Here is a 17,139-nt window from a genome sequence, read left to right as displayed (position 1 = left end):
CATCTTTGCTCGGTGGCCGGTGGCCCTGCCCCCAGCCCCCAGCTGCGAGGTGGCCCTGGGCCCCAGAGATCCCCACTGTTGCTCCTCCTGCTGCCCACAAGAAGATGCCCCTGGACTTGTCTGTCCATTGCCCTGCCAGGAGCCGGAGGGGAGTCCCTGGGGCAGTGGCCAGGAGGGCACAGGTACGTGGGGTGCTGGGGACAGGGGATAGGTGGCATGGGCTGCATGGCAGGTTCCTTGAGCCAGGGTCAACCCTAGGTGAGCACAGGCACCAGAGGGGAGGATGAGGTGCTGTGTGATGTGCCCCAAGGAGCAGTGTGGTCCCACAGGTGCCCTGGGGATGAGAAGCACCCTGAGGGTCAAGGGTGCACCCTGGGCTGAGGAGGAGCCTCAGGGGACTGTTCCACGAGTCACAGGATGGGCAGGAAGTGACACCAGGGTAACACAGCATCCCTGATTGCCTTGCTGGGCATCTTCTCCCTTTCACCTCCTCCTAGCAACTGCAGCCACATCACCAGTGGCTTTCCAGCAGGTTTCTCCAGCTCTGGGGAAGGTCTCAGCCACAAGTCTGCTGTGAGATGATGTTCTGAGCAGAGCAGGATGATGTTCCCATGGCTGACTCCAGCACAGTCCCTGTACTAGAACCATGGGTGCTAGGGCCCCACATGCTGGTACCCCCAGCCGTGTGTGCAGGAAAGATCCTGGATGAGGCCTGGCTGTCCTGCAGCCTTGTGGGAGCTGTGCTGGCATGGGGAGCAGCTCTTCACCACCAGTGCCCTTCCCAGGGGCAGTGCTCAGAGCCAGGCTTTAACCCAGATGGTGCCAGGGACTCAAGCCCCTGTGGCAGCTTCATCCAGGTCTGCCTGGACCCAGGCCCCAAGTCTCCAGGACACATTCCCATGAGATGGATGGATGGATGGATGGATGGATGGATGGATGGATGGATGGAAGTGGGTGGCCAGCTCCTGGCTGGCAGGTGCCAGAGCTGCTCACCTTCCTGAAAGATGCAGATGCTGGAGAGAAAACTGCCTCGAGCCTTACTGGAGCCCACTCAGCCCCTCACGGAGGTCTCGGTGGCAAATCCAGCAGCAACCGTTCCCGGGTCTCCAGTCCCCTCCGGCTTCATCCCCATCCCGGAGCCGCTGCACGCCGTGCAGCCGCGGGGCAGCCCGGGTGGCGCTCCAGCGGGAAGAGCCTGAGGAGCTGCCTTCTTTCCTTCCTTCCCTCTCAGGGCAGCGGGTGGGAAAAGCCCTTTGGGAGGCCGGGCTGGGCGGGGGCCGCGCCGCTCCGCTCCCCCCGGACCGTGCTCCGGGCCGCCCTCCATAAAGGGGCGGGAGCGCCGGGGGCCGGTGCGCGCCGGCACCGCCTGCGCCCGGCACGGCTCGGCACGGATCGGCTCGGAGCTCTGCGGGACGGAGCGGCCCCGCGGGGGCGGTGGGTGAGCGTGGCGCTGTGGCGGGGGTCCCGCCGCGGGTGGGGGACACTCGCAGGACCGAGCCTCCGTGCTGGCACCCGTGGGCACTCGGGCACCCTGCGCGGCGGGGCTCGCTCCGCCTGGGCCGGGCTGGGCTGGGGCCGGGAGCCGGCGGAGCCGCCGCGGGGGGACCGGGCCAGGTGCGCTCCGCCGCTGCGGCCGTGGAGGCGGCGGGGCAGGGGATGGCGGGCAGGGGGCTGGCAGGCAGGGGGCTGGCAGGCAGGGGACTCCAGGCAGGGGGGCAGGGGGCTGGCGGGCAGGGGACTCCAGGCAGGGGGCAGGGGGCTGGCAGGCAGGGGGCTGGCAGGCAGGGGGCAGGGGGCTGGCGGGCAGGGCTGCCCACGCTGGCTCCCCGCTGCCCTGGAGCACCTTCCTGGGGCGGGAGGAGCCCCTGCGGGCGGGGGCCAAGTGCAGCCGCGGCCGGGGCGCGCCGCTGCCGATGCGTGGGGCAGGGGATGGGGTGGCGGGGGCAGAACCCGGGCTGTACCGGGCCAGGCGCTCTCTGTATCCCCGCACGGCGGACAGCCCCAGCGGCTGTTCACGGGCCAGCTACCGCCCGCCTGGCCCGGCCCGAAGCGGGGCTCTCCCTGCCCCGCGGGGTGCCTGGGGCGGCACTGGCACCCTGCCCTCCAGCGCTGCCAGGCGTTCTGGCACGGGTGGTGCTGGGAACCTCCCGAACTGCTGTCCCCAAGGCTTGGGGCTGGTGTGAGACCGCGGTGGCAGCATCCTATCCTGCAGGCTCCCACGATGAGGGGCCAACTCCTGCTCCTGGCTGTGCTCCCAGCGCTCCTGCGTCCTCCAGCTGCCATGGCACAGAAGAGGAGCCAAGGTAGGTGCTGAGCACTGGGTCCACATGGTGGGCGGGACAATAAGAGGGCTTCAGCACCAATGTGCCAGAGTGCCAGTCTGTGCCCTGAGTGCTGTCACTGTTCTGCAGCAGTGTGTGAGGATGTGCTGGAGGCTGACATCGCCTTCCTGGTGGATGGCTCATCCAGCATCGGAAGGAACAACTTCCGTGCTGTCCGCACCTTCATGGAGGAGTTGGTGGGGCCCTTTGTGCAGGTGGTGGGTGAGAAGGCAGTGCGCTTTGCCATGGCACAGTACAGTGATGACCCACGGTGAGCCCAAGGGAGGGGGCACGTGGGGTGCAAGGTGGCAGGGCTGGGAAGTGACAGTGCCCCCCTGCACTCCCCAGGGTGGAGTTCTCATTCTCCCAGCACACTGATGGCACAAGTGTCCGGAGGGCCATCCAGCAGCTGAGCTACAAGGGTGGCAATACACGGACAGGCGCTGGCCTCCGCTACATTGCTGACAACTTCTTTGGCCCCACGCAACGCCGGCCTGGGGTCCCCCAGGTATGTGCAGAGCAGTGTTCCTGGCAGCATGGGGAGGAGTGTCAGGCCCACAGACCCCATGCTGGATCCCACAGTTCTTTCCTGGCCCTGCAGATCTGCATTCTCATCACGGATGGCAAGTCCCAGGACGATGCCGAGGGGCCAGCAGCGAAGTTGAAGAGCCAGGGCATCAAGGTCTTTGCCGTGGGTGAGTGAGGCTTCTGCACCATGTGAAAGAGTCTTCTGCTTGGTTCAGGTTCCTCCCTCGCCCACCATCTCCCTCTGTCCCAGGTATTAAGAATGCTGACCGCAAGGAGCTGATCCGTGTGGCCTCAATGCCTACTGAGGCCTTCTTCTTCTACATCGGCGATTTCAAGCTGCTGGACACGCTGGTGCCACTGATGACACGAAGGGTGTGCACGACTGTTGGGGGCACCCTGCGCCTGCTGGGTATGGGCCATCACCCTCCTCCCTGAGGGGCACAGGTGCTGACAGTGCTGGGTGCCAGACCGTGCACCCTTAGCATCCGTCCCATCCCCAAAATGACCTTCTGGCCATCCCATCCCATGGGGCACACATCTGTGCTGCCACATTTCCTCTCTGCTTCATGCACTGTGGAGCCAACAGCCCCTGTGCTGCCCCACAGATGGGCCAAGCCACGCTGGCCCCTCCAACCTGGAGATCCCGGAGCAGGGCCTCGACAGTCTGCAGGTCCGCTGGAGAGCAGCCAGTGGTCCCATCACTGGCTACCGGGTGCAGTACGTACCCCTGACAGGGCTAGGGCAGCCCATCATGGCAGAGAGGCAGGAGGTGAGTGCCCCCACCTGACTGCTCAGAGTTCCTGGGTGTTCCTGGTGGCTCCATGTGTGACCTGGGGAAGATGAGGGGGTGACATTGTTCCTGGCCAGGTGAGCGTGGGGCCACGGGAGACAAACACCGTGCTACGGGGACTGCGTGTTGGGACAGAGTACCTGGTCACTGTCACCGCCCAGTACGCCAACAGCATCGGCGAGTCGGTGTCTGGCCGAGCACGAACCCGTGAGTGCCCATGCCCATAGGGAAGGGTGAGTGCAGGCACTGGGGCTGGGGACTCATCCCTGCTTCTGTGTGCCTCCAGAAAGCCGTGCTGGCTCCATGCTGGATTTTCGTGTGGTGGAGACTGGACCGACCTTTCTGCGGCTGGCCTGGCAGCCAGGCCCTGAGCCCCCCCAGGGCTACAGCCTCAGCTATGCTGCACAAGGTGGGGGTCGGTGCTGCCTGGGCACCCTTTGTGCAGCGACCTGGGCAGAGCCCAATGCAGGGATACATGCCCGGAGTGCTGTGGGTGTGTATCCACCCACCCTCACCTCGGCAGCCGGCACGCGTGCGCTGGGCGTGGGGCGCGTGTGTGCAGAGGTGTGCAGGCAGCCTGTGTATTCCTGCACCCTGAGGCTTCATGTGCAAGGTTCAGGGTGTGTGCTTGGGCTTGCACAATGGCTGGGGGCCTGCTGTGTGCCCCGATGGCTGCTGCACATGGGGGGCAGGCAGCAGACCCCCATCCCAGCCAGGGATGGGGCTGGAGCCACACACCTGGCAGCCTCACCCTGGCCTCGGGCGCTCCAGGGGGTGCCCCTGCCCTGGCCCACGTCCCAGTCTCTTCCCGGTGCTCCCCACCCCTGGCACTGACTGGCATCCTCAGGGCAGGGTGCAGGCCCACAGACACCCCTTCCCTGCTGGGCCTGGTGTGTGCTATGTCCCTGTGCCCCCCACATCCCTCCAGGAGCACCCCAAAGAGAGGAGAAGAGCCTGGCGGCCAGCGCACAGTCAGCCACGCTCAGCAACCTGCAGCCCAATACTGAGTACCTGGTGATGCTCCAGCCCCGCTATGCACAGCAGCCCGCTGCCCCTGCCACCCTCACCGCCCGGACACGTGAGTGCTGTGCCCAGCCCTGGGCCCAGCCAGGGTTAGGAACGGGTTCCCAGCACAGGGATGTCCCCCTCCAATCATTGTGCCCCATTGGGATGGGGCTGCCTGGCCTGGTGCTGCCTGTGGGGGTGGGATGGGGATGCAGGTGAGTGTGGCTACAAGACGATGCTCTGGGCCCCAAAAGTTGCTCCCAGGGAAGGATGCAGCACTGTGTGCTCCCAATTTCCTTTGCAGCCTTCTGGGAGTGTTTCCACCAGAGCTTTCTTCCCATGACATAAAAAATGTTGACTGAAAAAATGCCGGGTTTGAGTACAGTGCTCTGTGGGAGGAAAGTGTGGTTTCCACCAGGGCAGAGGCTGTTGGAAAGCATCTCCGGGTAGGATTGGGGGTGAGACCCCAGGGCAACACCTTTGCAAGCATCAGATTTTGGCAAACCAATTCCTTCAGCTGCCCCAGGCAGTCTTAACCCACAGAAAGTATTTAAGGCATTAGGAGGAAGACGTTTGAGCTCCATTTTGCACAGTTTGATGCTTTGAAGGAGCCGCCTGAGCGCGGGCTGCACTCAGTGGCCTCAGTGTGGTTAGCATCCCTGAGCAGGGGCGAGGGGGCTTCCTGGAGACAGCAGTTTGCAGGTGAAGGTGCTTCCCGCTGCTCCCTGCCCCATTCTCATGCGGGAGATGGACAGTCACCTCACTTCCACAGGGCACCTGGTGGGCGTGCAGCACTTGACTGTCCACAACGTCTCGGCACAGAGCATGCTGCTGGCCTGGCAGTCTGTCAGGGGCGCGACTGGCTACCGGCTCTCCTGGGCAACCCGCACTGGTACGTGCCTCTCCCAGAGATTGTGCCCCTTCTGCTGGTGGCCCCTGTGGGGAAGGACAGGAGGGAGCTTGTGGCACCTGCTGCCTGACCTCCCCAAGGCACTGCTGCACTGGCTCCCACAGGGCAGGACAGGCGCAGGGTGGACCTGGATGCCGCACAGGTGTCACATGCATTGGTGGGGCTGCAGCCCAACACCGACTATGTGGTGACAGTGGCCCCACTCTTCGGGCAGCTGGAGGGGCCCACAGCCACTGTGCAGCAGAGGACAGGTAGGTGTTGGGTACAGGTGATGCCATCCTGCTGCTGTGCATGGGAGGGGGCAGGGACCAGCCCTCATCGCCCCTGTCCTTGCCATGTGCGGGGACCAGAGACATGGGCTGGGTGGCTGGCAGCAGGGTGGCACAAGGTACCCCGGCCCATGGGGTCCCTCTTGCAGAGGCAGGTACAGACCAGATGCTGCAGACCAACATCCTGGGCCCCACATCCATCCAAGTGCTCTGGACCAGTGCCCGTGATGCTCGTGGCTACCGTCTGGAGTGGAAGAGAGCCACAGGTAAGCTTGGGGTGCCTGTTGCCCCTGTGGGCTCTCCATTCCAGCAGCTGGCTGTGATCCTTCCCTTCCTGCAGGACCAGAGCCCCCCAGAACAGTGTCTCTCCCCAGCAGCACCAATACTTACCAGCTGACGGGGCTGAAGCCAGGCACCGAGTACCGCATCACCCTCTACACGCTCTATGATGGTGGGGAGGTGGCCACCCCTGTCACCACCTTTCAGACAGGTGAGTGCTGCTGAGGGTCCCCTGAGTTGTCCCCCCACGTTCCAAGCCTTTGGCACGGAGGGACGTCCCAATGGGCATTGCTCAGCCTGAGGACTGCCTTGGCCATGAGACCCCCAGGTGTCTGGTCACAGCCCAGGATGAGTACAGGGGTTGTGCTGTCCAGGCTGTGCCACTCCAGCTGTGCCTCACATGTCCCCTCCCAGGTGTGGAGGCACCCGTGGGTGCTGTGTCAGACCTGCGGCTCGTTGAGGAATCGGGCAGGTGGGTACGGCTGAGCTGGACCGGTGTCCCCGGTGCCACCGAGTACAAAGTGGTGGTGCGCAACAACCAGGGTGAGTCTGTGGGCAGGGCTACGGGTGGCACCTGGGGCATCCTGAGCAGCTGCCACCGAGCCACTGCACTGCCCTACTCCTGGCAGATGGCACGGAGAGGACGAGGCGCATCCCAGGCAGCCAGACGGGGCTGGAGCTTGGTGACCTCCGGGAGGGCATCACCTACCTGGTGCGTGTCTCGGCACTAGCGGGCAGCCGGGAGGGCAGTGCTGCCACGCTTACCGTCCGCCTCAGTAAGTCCATGCCAGGGTTTGGTGCCAGGAGTTCTGGTATTTGATGTTCCCACTCTGGCATGCAGCTGCGTCTATCCCCCTGCAACCCCTCGGGATGGCAGCTCGGCTGTGGGGTCCCTTTGGACTCCCCAAGGTGATGCTGTGATGCTGTGGGGTGGTGCAGAGTATCCAGAGGTGGGCAGCATTTCGGATCTGCGGGTGATGGAGGCCGGTCCCAGCCAGCTGCGGGTCACCTGGCGAGGGCTCCCAGGTGCTGGGGGCTACCTGCTGACGTGGCAAGGCAGTGACGGTGAGTGTAGGGACCATGGGGTGCTGTGGCAGCAGTGCTGGAGCCCTTCCTATCCCAGCCATCTCTTAGGTCTGAAGAAATCCCGCTTCCTCCCTGCTGACCCCACCACCTTCACCATCGATGGGCTGCACGCCAACATCGTCTACACCGTCGGTGTCTCAGCCATTGTGGATGGCCGTGAGGGCAGCCCTGTCACTGCCACGGGACGGATAGGTGAGGTAACCCCTGCCTGACAGTGCTGTCTGGTGCCATTGGCTGTGACCCAGGGTGACAGTGGCCCTCTTGGTGTCACAGTGCCGGAGCAGGTGGGGAAGGTGACCCAGCTGGAGGTGCAGGCATCCAGGAGCAATGTTGCCCGTGTCACTTGGGTCGGTGTGCCGGGAGCCACTGCCTACCGTGTGGTGTGGAGCCGCAGGGATGGTACTGTGGGGTGGGGATGGGGGTGGGCTGTGAGGGCAGCAGGGTGGGGGGCCTGATGCCACAGTCCTTGGCAGGGGGGTCGGAGAGTAGCCGGCGAGTTCCTGGCCACACCAACTCCTTTGACATCCCCAACCTGGAGGGAGGCGTCTCCTACACTGTGAAGGTGACGGCACTCATTGGCAACCGGGAAGGCAACCCCGTCTCCGTTGTGGTCACCACCCGTGAGTGCTGGGGCAGGGGACATCACCCCGGGTGGCACTGGGCACTCCTGCCCCTGACGCCTGCCCCTGTGCTCCGCAGCGGAGGCAGTCCCCCTACGCCCCGTCAGCGGCTTCCAGGTGACCGAGGCCTCGGAGCACCGCCTGCGCCTGGCCTGGCTGCCAGTGGCTGGCAGCACCGGGTACCGTCTGTTCTGGCGCCTGGCTGAAGGTAAGCACAGCTGGCTGGAGCCCTGCATCCCTGCCAGCCCCCACCTGCACCCCCTCACCTCTCTCTGCCCCTGCCAGGGGGGCCCCAGCATAGCCAGCAGCTCCCAGCCACCTCCAGCTCTTATGCCCTGGCGGGACTGGAACCGGGCCGGCACTACCATATCAGCATCACCAGCCTGGCTGGCAGCCGGGAGAGCGAGCCAGCCACCATCACTGCCATCACCAGTAAGGGACTGCCTGGGGCCAAGGCAGCACAAGCCCCTGACACATGGCTTGAGCCCAGAGGGGCACCCAGGGACTGGACTGTCCCAGCATTGGGCTGGAGAGGGAGCATATTGAGGGCTGCCCCATGAAGCTGGGACACCCTTTCCTCCCCCTTGGTAGCTGCCCCAAGCCACATCACCAGCCTGCGGGTGACAGAGGTGCAGAGGGATTCGGTGACTCTCACCTGGACCCCAATTCCCAGTGCGTCTGGCTATGTCCTCTCCTGGAGCCCTCCTGCAGGTGAGAGGAGTGGGTGGCCTCAGGACGGTGGGCAGCATCCCCGCAGGGGCTTGCTGATCCCTCTGACTGTCCCCTGGGTGGCAGCTGGTGGGGAGAAGGGGCGGACGCTGCCCAGCACTGCCAGCTCCCAGCAGGTCTCTGGGCTGCGCCTGGGCCAGCGCTACACCTTCACCCTCCGGCCGCTCCTGGGGAGCACACCCGGTGCCGAGGCGTCCGTCACTGAGCGCACAGGTACTGTGGGGTCCCTGCAGGGGTGGGCTGGGCTTGTCTCCACTCTGGTGGTGGCCTCACCCCCTTCCCGTCCTGCAGTCTGCAGGGATGCCCTCGGTGACGTGGTCTTTCTAGTACACGGCACCCGCAACAGCTCCTCTGGTGCCAATGCTGTCCGCACGCTGCTCTCCAACACCGTGTCTGCCCTGGGCCGCCTGGGCCCCGAGGGCACACAGGTAGGCTGCTGCCACAGCACTGGGACACAGGGGGTCGTGGGTGGGCCGTGGTGCCCACTGCTCCCCTGCACCCTTGCAGGTGGCCCTGGCCACATACAGCTACCGTAGCCTACCCTGGCTGCTGCTCAACCGCTCCGGTGACCTGCCCACTGTGCTGGAGCAGATCCGTGCCATGCGCTATGAGGAGCCCAGCGGCAACGCCATCGGTGAGGGCCGGCACGAGGAGCTGGGGCAGTGGTTTCCAGGATCCTGCTGACTGTCCCTTCTTCCTTCTCCCTCTCTAGGGGCAGCCATCTCCTTTGCCAGGACCTACCTGCTGAGTCCTGGTGCAGGGCGCCGTCCCGGTGTGCCAGCAGTGCTGGTGGTTCTGGCTGACAGCCCCTCTGGGGATGATGCCATCACCGTGGCCAGGGATGTCAAGGCTGGGGGTGAGGATTAACAGGGTCTCATCAGGGTGTGCAGGGAGTCCTGTGGGGTGCTGAGGGTGCTCTCTGCTCAGGGGTCCAGGTGCTGGCAGTTGGCCTGGAGGGGGCAGACCGGGAGCAGCTCCAGCGCATGGTCACCAGTGAGGACCCACGGTACATTTACCATGGCAGCGACCTGGCAGAGCTGGAGGGAGAGCTCACTGATGACCTCTGCACCATCATCTCCACCAGGGTAAGGGCCAGAGTACCCCAGGGGTGTGCAGGGGGAGCTGCCCATGTAAGCCGGGGGGTCTCCGATCCCTGGGTTCACACAGGCTTGTCTTTTCTTGCCAGCCGGCGCCGAAGCCACAGCCCTGCACTGTGAAGTGCCCCAAGGTGAGTTTCTCAAGGCTGTGCCGTGCTGTGCTGTGCCACAGGTGCTCAGCATGGGTTATGGACCCCTAGCTGCTGACAGTAGAAGTTCAGTGGGGAGTTGAGCACAAGAGTGCCAGCCCCTAACCCCTTCCCTCTGTCCCCTTGCAGGGCGAGAAGGGAGACCGCGGTGAGGCAGTGAGTGCTCTGGTGACACCCCGCCACCAGCTGGTGGCTTTGGGAGCTTTGCATCTCCCAAGCCATGCTAACATCAGCTCACAGGGGATGCTGACTACTGGCTTTGTCTCTGCAGGGACTGCAAGGACGTATGGGACCACCAGGTCTCCCTGGGCAGCCGGTAATAAGCTGATGGAGGGGGGCATAAGAGGGACAGCTCCCTGGGGAGGGCAGTGTCATGGTCCTCATGTCCTCATGTTCCCTGGTCCCTTTGTCCTGCCAGTGGGTGGCTGTGGGGCAAGGACCTGTCCAGCCCTTGCTACAGGGGTAGACAGGCAACACCTCTTGACCACCACCTGCCACTCAGCCTGTCCTGTCCCCTGTGTCTCTAGGGTCGCCACGGGCTTCCTGGCTCTCCAGGACCACCAGGGCCACAGGGTCCTCCAGGAGAGAGTGCTGAGGGTCTGGGCAAGAAGGGGGACAGGGTGAGTACCTCTGGCCCCTCACCTAGGCACCCCAGGATCCCTGAACACAGTGATCTGGCTCCATGGGGCCTCTCATTGCACTTTGTCCACTTGGTCTCCACATTTATGCTGGAGGGGAAATCCCACTGAAGAACTCCAGCCCAGCCCCACACTGCACCCACACACCCCAGCTCAGCACATGGGGAAAGGCTCCCTGGAACCCAGCTCTGCCTTGGGGCTGCCCTGATCTCCCAAGGCTGGGAGCAGTACTGCCTGGGGCACTGAAGGGGTCTGGCAGTGCTGGGGTACACCAGATGCTGGCATGATACTCCTCTGTCCTGCAGGGACTTCCTGGAGCTGATGGGGCACCAGGAAGCCCTGGACGCCCTGGGAATCCTGGATCACCTGGGCAGCCAGTGAGTAAGGGTGTCCCTTGGCTTTGCTGCTGCACAATGGGCTCTTCCCATCGCCCTGCCTGCTCCCTCAGCCAGCCTCTGCTTCCCTGCTCCCTGTGCTGGGGGAGTCTCAGCAGCTGGCAGGGTCACTGCTGTCTCCTGTGTGTGTATCCCAGGCAAAGTGTACTGTCTAGCCTTGCTTTGGCTGGAGATGCCATGCCATGCCATGCCACCCCACCCCACTCCATCTCATCCCATCCTTACTCCCCTGGCTGGCAGGGGTGTGTTCACCTCCTGAGCTGTTGTTTTCTAGGGCATCCAGGGCATCCCTGGCCCTCGAGGGGATCCTGTGAGTATGGCCCCAACCCTACCCTCCCCAACCCTTCTCACACCCAACACCCCCTCTCATTCTCATCTTTCCTTCCCAGGGGACACGTGGGCCCATGGGACTTACTGGCCCAAAGGGGGAGAAAGGTGAACCGGTAGGTGATGGACAGGGGCTGTCCCACAGGGTCCCTGGGGGGCACTGGGGACCCTGGTGGGCACATCTTGGTATCTGGCATCTCCTGGCCCCAGGGTCTCCCCATCTCCCTGCCAGACTCCTGGCCGTGTGGCACTGTGGCCACAACAGGGCACATGTGGTCACTGGTTTTTCCTCCCCCTCCTCGTGCAGGGAGAGCCCAGGGTGATCACGGATGGAGAACAGGGGCTGCCAGGCCCAAGAGGGGAGCCGGGTGTGCCGGTAGGTGTGGGAATATGGATGTGAAGGGGTCTCTGCCAGCACCCCCAGCCCACACCTCAGCCTCAGCTGATGGAGCCCCTCTGTCCTCCAGGGCAGCCCCGGCTCACCTGGGATCCCTGGCCCACGGGGGCCTCTTGGTGATCCGGGCCCTCCTGGTCCACTCGGACCCATGGGGCTACCAGGACCTCCAGGAGAGTTTGTGAAGGTACATCCCCCCGGTGCTGCATGGGGATGGCTGGGGGACATGTGGGCACAGGGATGGGGGAACAGGCAGCTGCTTGGAGCTGGCTCCCCCCTGGACTCCTCCTGGCCCTGCTTGTGGGCTGTGCCCTCACCAGCTGTGCCTGCACACAGATGCTCATGCCTGAGCTGTGGCTGGCACTGGGCAGTGTGGGGTGAGGCACTTGGCATGCACATACCCTAATGCCACTGATGATGGGCTCTACCTACATGCTCCTCTTCTGTTCAAGGAGGGCATGGTAACAGCCCAGATCTGCTCTTATTTGGTTTTTTTTGCCCTTGCAGGGAGAAAAGGGTGACCGAGGAGAAAGGGTGAGTGGCTGTGCAGTTCCCTGACTCCTCTGCCCTACTGGATGGGGGTCCCTTGAGTGTCCTGGGGCACTGCAGCCCCTCAGGGTGCTGGGGAGGACTGAGCCCTCAGGGCAACCACACAGGAGCTGACCATTCTCTCTGCAGGGCCCCCCTGGATTCGTAGATGGGGCAGTACCTCGAGGGGACCCTGGACCCCCAGTGAGTTGAGCCCCCGGGCCAACAGGGTTGGCAGAGGGGATCAGGGCTTCAGTGGCTGTGTGTGCCCAGGGCTGAGTTGCATGGGGCTGAGATTTTCTCTCTTTCAGGGCCTCCCTGGGGACCCTGGGCCTCGGGGACCTGCTGGGCCCCCTGGCCTGAAGGGAGAGAAGGTAAGAAGGTGGCAGGGATGCTCCCCACTGGGGCTGGACCTCACAGCACTCTCCAGTGAGAATTCCCATCTAATGGGCATCCCTGCGTCATGAGCATGGCTATCACCTCTCCAAATCCACAGGGTGATGGTGCAGAAGGTTTTCCAGGCTCACCTGGCCGCCCCGGGGACCCAGGAGACAGGGTGAGTTTCCTGAGAGAAGGTAAGGCAGGCTGGAGCTGGCCATGCCAAGAGCTGAGCCCCGAGGGCACACTTGAGCTCTCCTGCTTTGAGCAGCCTGGGCATTTGCCTTGTCACACCAAAGGTGACAACACCAAAGGTGACAAGGTCTCCATTCCCCTCTGCAGGGTCCTCGGGGACCGCCGGGGGAGCAGGGCAGGAAGGTGAGTGGTGCAGGGACCGAGGGGACGCTCTTGCCATGCCTTTGGCAGAGAGAAGGGGGTTCTGGGTTCTGTGACAGGAACCAGGGTGTCCCCCAGAGGTCCTGCTGCCCCTGACCCTTTGTTCCTCCTGTACTAGGGAGACCGTGGGGCACCGGGCGAGCTGGGAGAGACGGGTGAGAAGGTGAGAGGGGCCAGGGCAAGGTGGCATTGGCTGGTCCTGGTGTCCCTGAGATCTGGTGGGAGCAGTGCCTGGGGATGGCTGTCACACCCCAGTGGTCTTGGCTGGGATTCAGGACTGACTCGTGAAGAGCTCTGGGGCAGTGTGTGGGGTGGGGGCAGTGAGATGTAGAGGGAGGAAGGCTCCTTGAAACCCTCCTCTGCTCTGCTCTGCAGGGAGACCGCGGTGTGCCAGGCCCAGAGGGTGAGAAGGTAGGTGCACTGGGGCATGGTGGAGTGATGCCTGCTCTGCCCTGGAGCAGCCACCCTGGCAGGGGATGGCAGGATGCCCACCCACCTTCCTCTTCCTCCTCTCCTGCAGGGTGAGATGGGAGCCCCAGGGCACCCAGGGCCATCAGGCAGAGAGGTGAGTCAGGGTAGTGGGTGTGGTGCTGTGGAGCCAGGAGCTGCCATGCTCTGGGTGCACATTCCCAGGCACTGCCCGCCCCCTGAGATCTCCAATCTTGCCACAGGGAGCTCCAGGACCGACTGGCCCCCGCGGGGAGAAGGTGAGGGCAAAGAGGGGTCCCGGTGGGGTGGCAGGGGTCTGTTGGGGAAGGGACTGGCAGTGACACCTGTCTCTCTGCAGGGTGATCCAGGACCGCCTGGCAGGCCAGTAAGTGATGGTGCCCAGCACCTCCACCTCTACCTGCCCCAGCCCCAGGACAGGGAGCCATGGGCAGTGCCCAGCATGGTCTCCTCTGCTTCCCCTCCAGGCTCCCAGCGTGGCTGGTGTTGGAGAGAAGGTAACCCTGGCCCAGCTGTGCCCTCCAGCCTCTGGGCACAGCTGTGGGCTGGGGAGGGGCATTGCACAGTTGGGCTCATCCTGGTCCTAAGCCTGGTCCACAGCTGCAGTGGGGGGAAAATGGGTGGTTTGGGTGCTGATTTTGTCTGCTCCAGGGTGAAAGAGGTTTCCCCGGACCAGAAGGACCTCCTGGCCCCAAGGGTGACACAGGCGATAAAGGTGCCCGTGTGAGTACTGCCTTGAGGACAGGAAGCACAGGGCACATGGCACAGCCCTCTCCAGACTCGTGGTGCCCGTGCTGTTGCTCCATGCTGTGCCCTTTCATGTCTAGGGTCCCCCTGGCCTGAGCATCCCAGGGCCAGCTGGCCCCAAAGGCGAGCAGGGCGATCGGGTGAGTCTGGGGGCACCCTGGGGGCACCAGCTCGTGGCCTGGTCCCTCCCCGGGCGAGGGGTCACCAGGGCTCCCAGTGACACCTGCTCTTCCTCTCCAACAACCAGGGGATCGTTGGCCTCACAGGCAGGAGTGGCCCAAAGGTGACGTCACTGCTTTTCCATTCATCTGTCCGTCCATCTGTCTGTCTGGCTGGCTCTAGAGGGGCTGTTCCTGCAGGCTGTGCCCCTTCTCTCCCAGCTGCCCAGACTCTGCCCTGACTGTTGCCCCTTCCCGTGCCTAGGGTGACCCAGGAGAGCCAGGGGAGAAGGGGGAGCCAGGCCGAGCAGGCACCCCTGGGCAGATCGGGCTGCGAGGCAAGGAGGTAGTGTGGAACAAGGGGCTGTGGGGCACTGTGGCCCTGAGGACAGGGGGGCTGGCAGGGAGCAGGGGGATGCTGGTGACTTGTACTCTTCTCTCCTGGCCGGTGCCCACTGATTTGTGCCTCAGGGAGAGCGAGGAGAGAAAGGTGACGAAGGCACGCCGGTAAGTGAGGGTCCCCAGGACCACTGCCCCTGTTCCCACTGCCCCCCGTCCCACTGCCCCCCTCTCACCCCCTTTTGCCCCACAGGGTGAAGCAGGTCTGCCTGGCAAGCCTGGAGACAGGGGTCCCCGGGTAAGTGCAGGGCTGCTGGGCACCGTGGGCAGGAGAGACTCATGGCCTCAGGTGGCTCCTGCTAATGCACATCTTCCCTTTGCCCTCCACCCAGGGCCTTCCTGGCTACCGTGGTCCCCCCGGGGAGAAGGGTGACCTGGGGGACCCAGGACCTGAAGGCAGGAACGTGAGTACCCCCTTGTATGTGCCCACTACTCTGTGGATGCCCACCACCCCTAACACCTCACTGTCCCACACCCACCCTCACCCCAGGGGTAACCCCCATCCCACAGGACTCACACCCCACAGCTCCCCCATTCCCTCCCCCTCTGACTCAATCCCTCTTTCCTGCAGGGCAGCCCTGGAGCACCAGGGAGCAAGGGTGACCGTGGGGACCCGGTGAGTGATGGCAGGGCCACATGTGGCCCCCCACCCCAGAGCCAGCTGTGCCCTCCCCAGGGCTGTGCCAGCTCCCCTTAATCTGCTCCCTTTGCCCTTCTTTCAGGGGCCCCCCGGACCCCCAGGACGAGCTGTAAGTTCTGCCTCCCTCTTCTCCGTGCCCATGGGCTGGTGTCCAGCCCCGTGTGCTCCAGCAGCTCCTCTCTGTCCCACAGGTCGATGCTGGGCTCGGAGGAGTGGGGGCAAAGGGTGAGAAGGTAATGAGTGAGTCCTTGGGGTGCTGGTGGTGGGATACCCTCTGCTGTCCTCTGGGATCTGCCTGGCCACTGGGATCCTTCATCAAGCCCTCCCTGCCCAAAACAGCCTCTGCCACATGCAGCTGATGTGCCCCACGACTGAGAGGCACAAGGAACTCAGGGACACAGGGGCTGACACTCGCGCCCTGTGGTGGGAGGAGGCCCTGTAGGACTGAGGTTTCCAAAGGAACTGCTGTGCTCCTGGTTCCCCAGCCCCTCAGGGGTCCCGTGGCAACACCCAACACTCTGGGCATCCTGCTTTTGCAACCCAGCTTAGGCTCAGGACAGTTTTGGCCACAGGTTGTGCTCAGTGCTGGGAGGCACTGTGGTCCCAGCTGTGGCCGAGCTGGCTCCTGGCTCAGCAGTTCTGCTCGGTGCCTTTCTTCTAAAGCCACACTCTGGCCCCCACTGCCCCAGCAGGAGCTGCTCTGAGCCCAGCCACCTCTTTTTCAGCCTGTGCCTCTTACTTTGAGACTGTTCCTCTCATCCCACCCCTAAAGCACACAGCACCAGCACTGTGTACTCTGGCACAGGCTTGGTACAGCACAGTACCCTCTGACCACCGTGCCCTTCCCTGGCAGGGGGACCCTGGGGACCCGGGTGAGGACGGCGCCAAGGGTGCCCGGGGTGATGCTGGCTCCCCTGGAGTGCCTGGAGAGAGGGTAGGTGCTGGGTCCCTGCTGTGGGAGGCACTGGGGCAGCATGAGGGGTGATGTTCTGCAGGAGAGGTGGGGGTCCTGGTGTGCAGGGACTGCCTGCTGAGCAGCCAGGACCCCCTCCTCTACCCCCATGCCCCACTGCTGGGAGTGTCTCTTTCTTGCAGGGTGTGGAGGGCCCCCGTGGCCCCCCTGGCACACGGGTAAGTGTCCCCTTTCCCAGGGGGGTCTGAATGGGCACCGTGTCCCTGTGCAGCTCCTGTTAATGGGAGATGATGCTCACTTCTCTTCTGGCCCGTAGGGTGACCCTGGGGACCGAGGCCTGCCAGGAGAGAAGGTGAGAGGACTGGGGGCTGAGGGTTGTTCCACAGCACTCCCACCCCACCCCAAAGCTCCAGCCATCCTTTCCTGCTCTCTTACAGGGGGACCGAGGCCCGCCAGGGCTGGATGGCCGCAACGGGCTGGAAGGCAAACCTGGGCCCCCAGGGTCCGCTGGGCTACGGGTGAGTGTGGGGGAGTGTCTGTGCGTGGTGCACGGGTGGGAGCTGTGGGACAGAGGGATGGTGGGGTGGGAGGAGCTGTACCCCCGTACACCCTCTGCTCCAGGCTGGGAGTGCTCTGGAGGGTAGGGGTCCGCTGGGCTACGGGTGAGTGTGGGGGAGTGTCTGTGCGTGGTGCACGGGTGGGAGCTGTGGGACAGAGGGATGGTGGGGTGGGAGGAGCTGTACCCCCGTACACCCTCTGCTCCAGGCTGGGGGTGCTCTGGAGGGGCAGCTTTGGCAGGGTAGGAGTGTCCCTGTCCTCACCTTCTCCTTGTCTGCAGGGGGATCCAGGAAAGCAGGGAGATCCTGGCCGGGATGTAAGTACCTCTGGAGAGGGCAGGTTTAGGCTGTGTTCCTGCTGGGGCCATCAGGCTTGCAAGGGACCAGTGTCCTCTCCCATGCAGTGCACCAAGACCCTTCCCTGTCCCCAGCAGAGTGC

General features: G+C 64.2%; 1 protein-coding gene across 1 annotated transcript in view; it reads left to right on the top strand.

Annotated features, from left to right (window-relative positions):
- The first annotated feature begins 2,221 nt into the window (after positions 1–2,221).
- COL7A1 (collagen type VII alpha 1 chain) overlaps positions 2,222–17,139 on the top strand; it is a 28,105-nt gene continuing 13,187 nt past the window's right edge. The window contains exons 1-54 of the mRNA XM_041425932.1: positions 2,222–2,303; positions 2,412–2,592; positions 2,670–2,829; positions 2,923–3,016; positions 3,100–3,258; positions 3,455–3,618; positions 3,717–3,846; positions 5,417–5,536; positions 5,659–5,805; positions 5,973–6,089; positions 6,164–6,313; positions 6,517–6,645; positions 6,732–6,878; positions 7,042–7,167; positions 7,237–7,380; positions 7,462–7,587; positions 7,662–7,808; positions 7,888–8,016; positions 8,094–8,240; positions 8,400–8,519; positions 8,604–8,750; positions 8,829–8,965; positions 9,045–9,171; positions 9,250–9,393; positions 9,465–9,622; positions 9,724–9,765; positions 9,913–9,939; positions 10,311–10,403; positions 11,091–11,126; positions 11,206–11,259; positions 11,451–11,519; positions 11,611–11,724; positions 12,045–12,071; positions 12,216–12,269; positions 12,377–12,439; positions 12,562–12,621; positions 12,786–12,821; positions 12,958–13,002; positions 13,215–13,250; positions 13,511–13,546; positions 13,938–14,009; positions 14,114–14,173; positions 14,281–14,316; positions 14,457–14,537; positions 14,663–14,698; positions 14,784–14,828; positions 14,923–14,994; positions 15,162–15,206; positions 15,313–15,432; positions 16,084–16,164; positions 16,326–16,361; positions 16,460–16,495; positions 16,581–16,661; positions 16,982–17,017. Coding sequence (XP_041281866.1) covers positions 2,222–2,303; positions 2,412–2,592; positions 2,670–2,829; positions 2,923–3,016; positions 3,100–3,258; positions 3,455–3,618; positions 3,717–3,846; positions 5,417–5,536; positions 5,659–5,805; positions 5,973–6,089; positions 6,164–6,313; positions 6,517–6,645; positions 6,732–6,878; positions 7,042–7,167; positions 7,237–7,380; positions 7,462–7,587; positions 7,662–7,808; positions 7,888–8,016; positions 8,094–8,240; positions 8,400–8,519; positions 8,604–8,750; positions 8,829–8,965; positions 9,045–9,171; positions 9,250–9,393; positions 9,465–9,622; positions 9,724–9,765; positions 9,913–9,939; positions 10,311–10,403; positions 11,091–11,126; positions 11,206–11,259; positions 11,451–11,519; positions 11,611–11,724; positions 12,045–12,071; positions 12,216–12,269; positions 12,377–12,439; positions 12,562–12,621; positions 12,786–12,821; positions 12,958–13,002; positions 13,215–13,250; positions 13,511–13,546; positions 13,938–14,009; positions 14,114–14,173; positions 14,281–14,316; positions 14,457–14,537; positions 14,663–14,698; positions 14,784–14,828; positions 14,923–14,994; positions 15,162–15,206; positions 15,313–15,432; positions 16,084–16,164; positions 16,326–16,361; positions 16,460–16,495; positions 16,581–16,661; positions 16,982–17,017 — 5,061 coding nt within the window. The remainder of the gene's footprint in view (positions 2,304–2,411; positions 2,593–2,669; positions 2,830–2,922; positions 3,017–3,099; positions 3,259–3,454; positions 3,619–3,716; positions 3,847–5,416; positions 5,537–5,658; positions 5,806–5,972; positions 6,090–6,163; positions 6,314–6,516; positions 6,646–6,731; positions 6,879–7,041; positions 7,168–7,236; positions 7,381–7,461; positions 7,588–7,661; positions 7,809–7,887; positions 8,017–8,093; positions 8,241–8,399; positions 8,520–8,603; positions 8,751–8,828; positions 8,966–9,044; positions 9,172–9,249; positions 9,394–9,464; positions 9,623–9,723; positions 9,766–9,912; positions 9,940–10,310; positions 10,404–11,090; positions 11,127–11,205; positions 11,260–11,450; positions 11,520–11,610; positions 11,725–12,044; positions 12,072–12,215; positions 12,270–12,376; positions 12,440–12,561; positions 12,622–12,785; positions 12,822–12,957; positions 13,003–13,214; positions 13,251–13,510; positions 13,547–13,937; positions 14,010–14,113; positions 14,174–14,280; positions 14,317–14,456; positions 14,538–14,662; positions 14,699–14,783; positions 14,829–14,922; positions 14,995–15,161; positions 15,207–15,312; positions 15,433–16,083; positions 16,165–16,325; positions 16,362–16,459; positions 16,496–16,580; positions 16,662–16,981; positions 17,018–17,139) is intronic.

This window comes from Onychostruthus taczanowskii, unplaced genomic scaffold (genome assembly GCF_017590055.1).
Source record: "Onychostruthus taczanowskii isolate IOZ18803 unplaced genomic scaffold, ASM1759005v1 scaffold9, whole genome shotgun sequence".
NCBI lineage: Eukaryota > Metazoa > Chordata > Aves > Passeriformes > Passeridae > Onychostruthus > Onychostruthus taczanowskii.
Note: the sequence above shows the minus strand (reverse complement) of the source record. Positions and strands in the feature narration are given on the sequence as shown.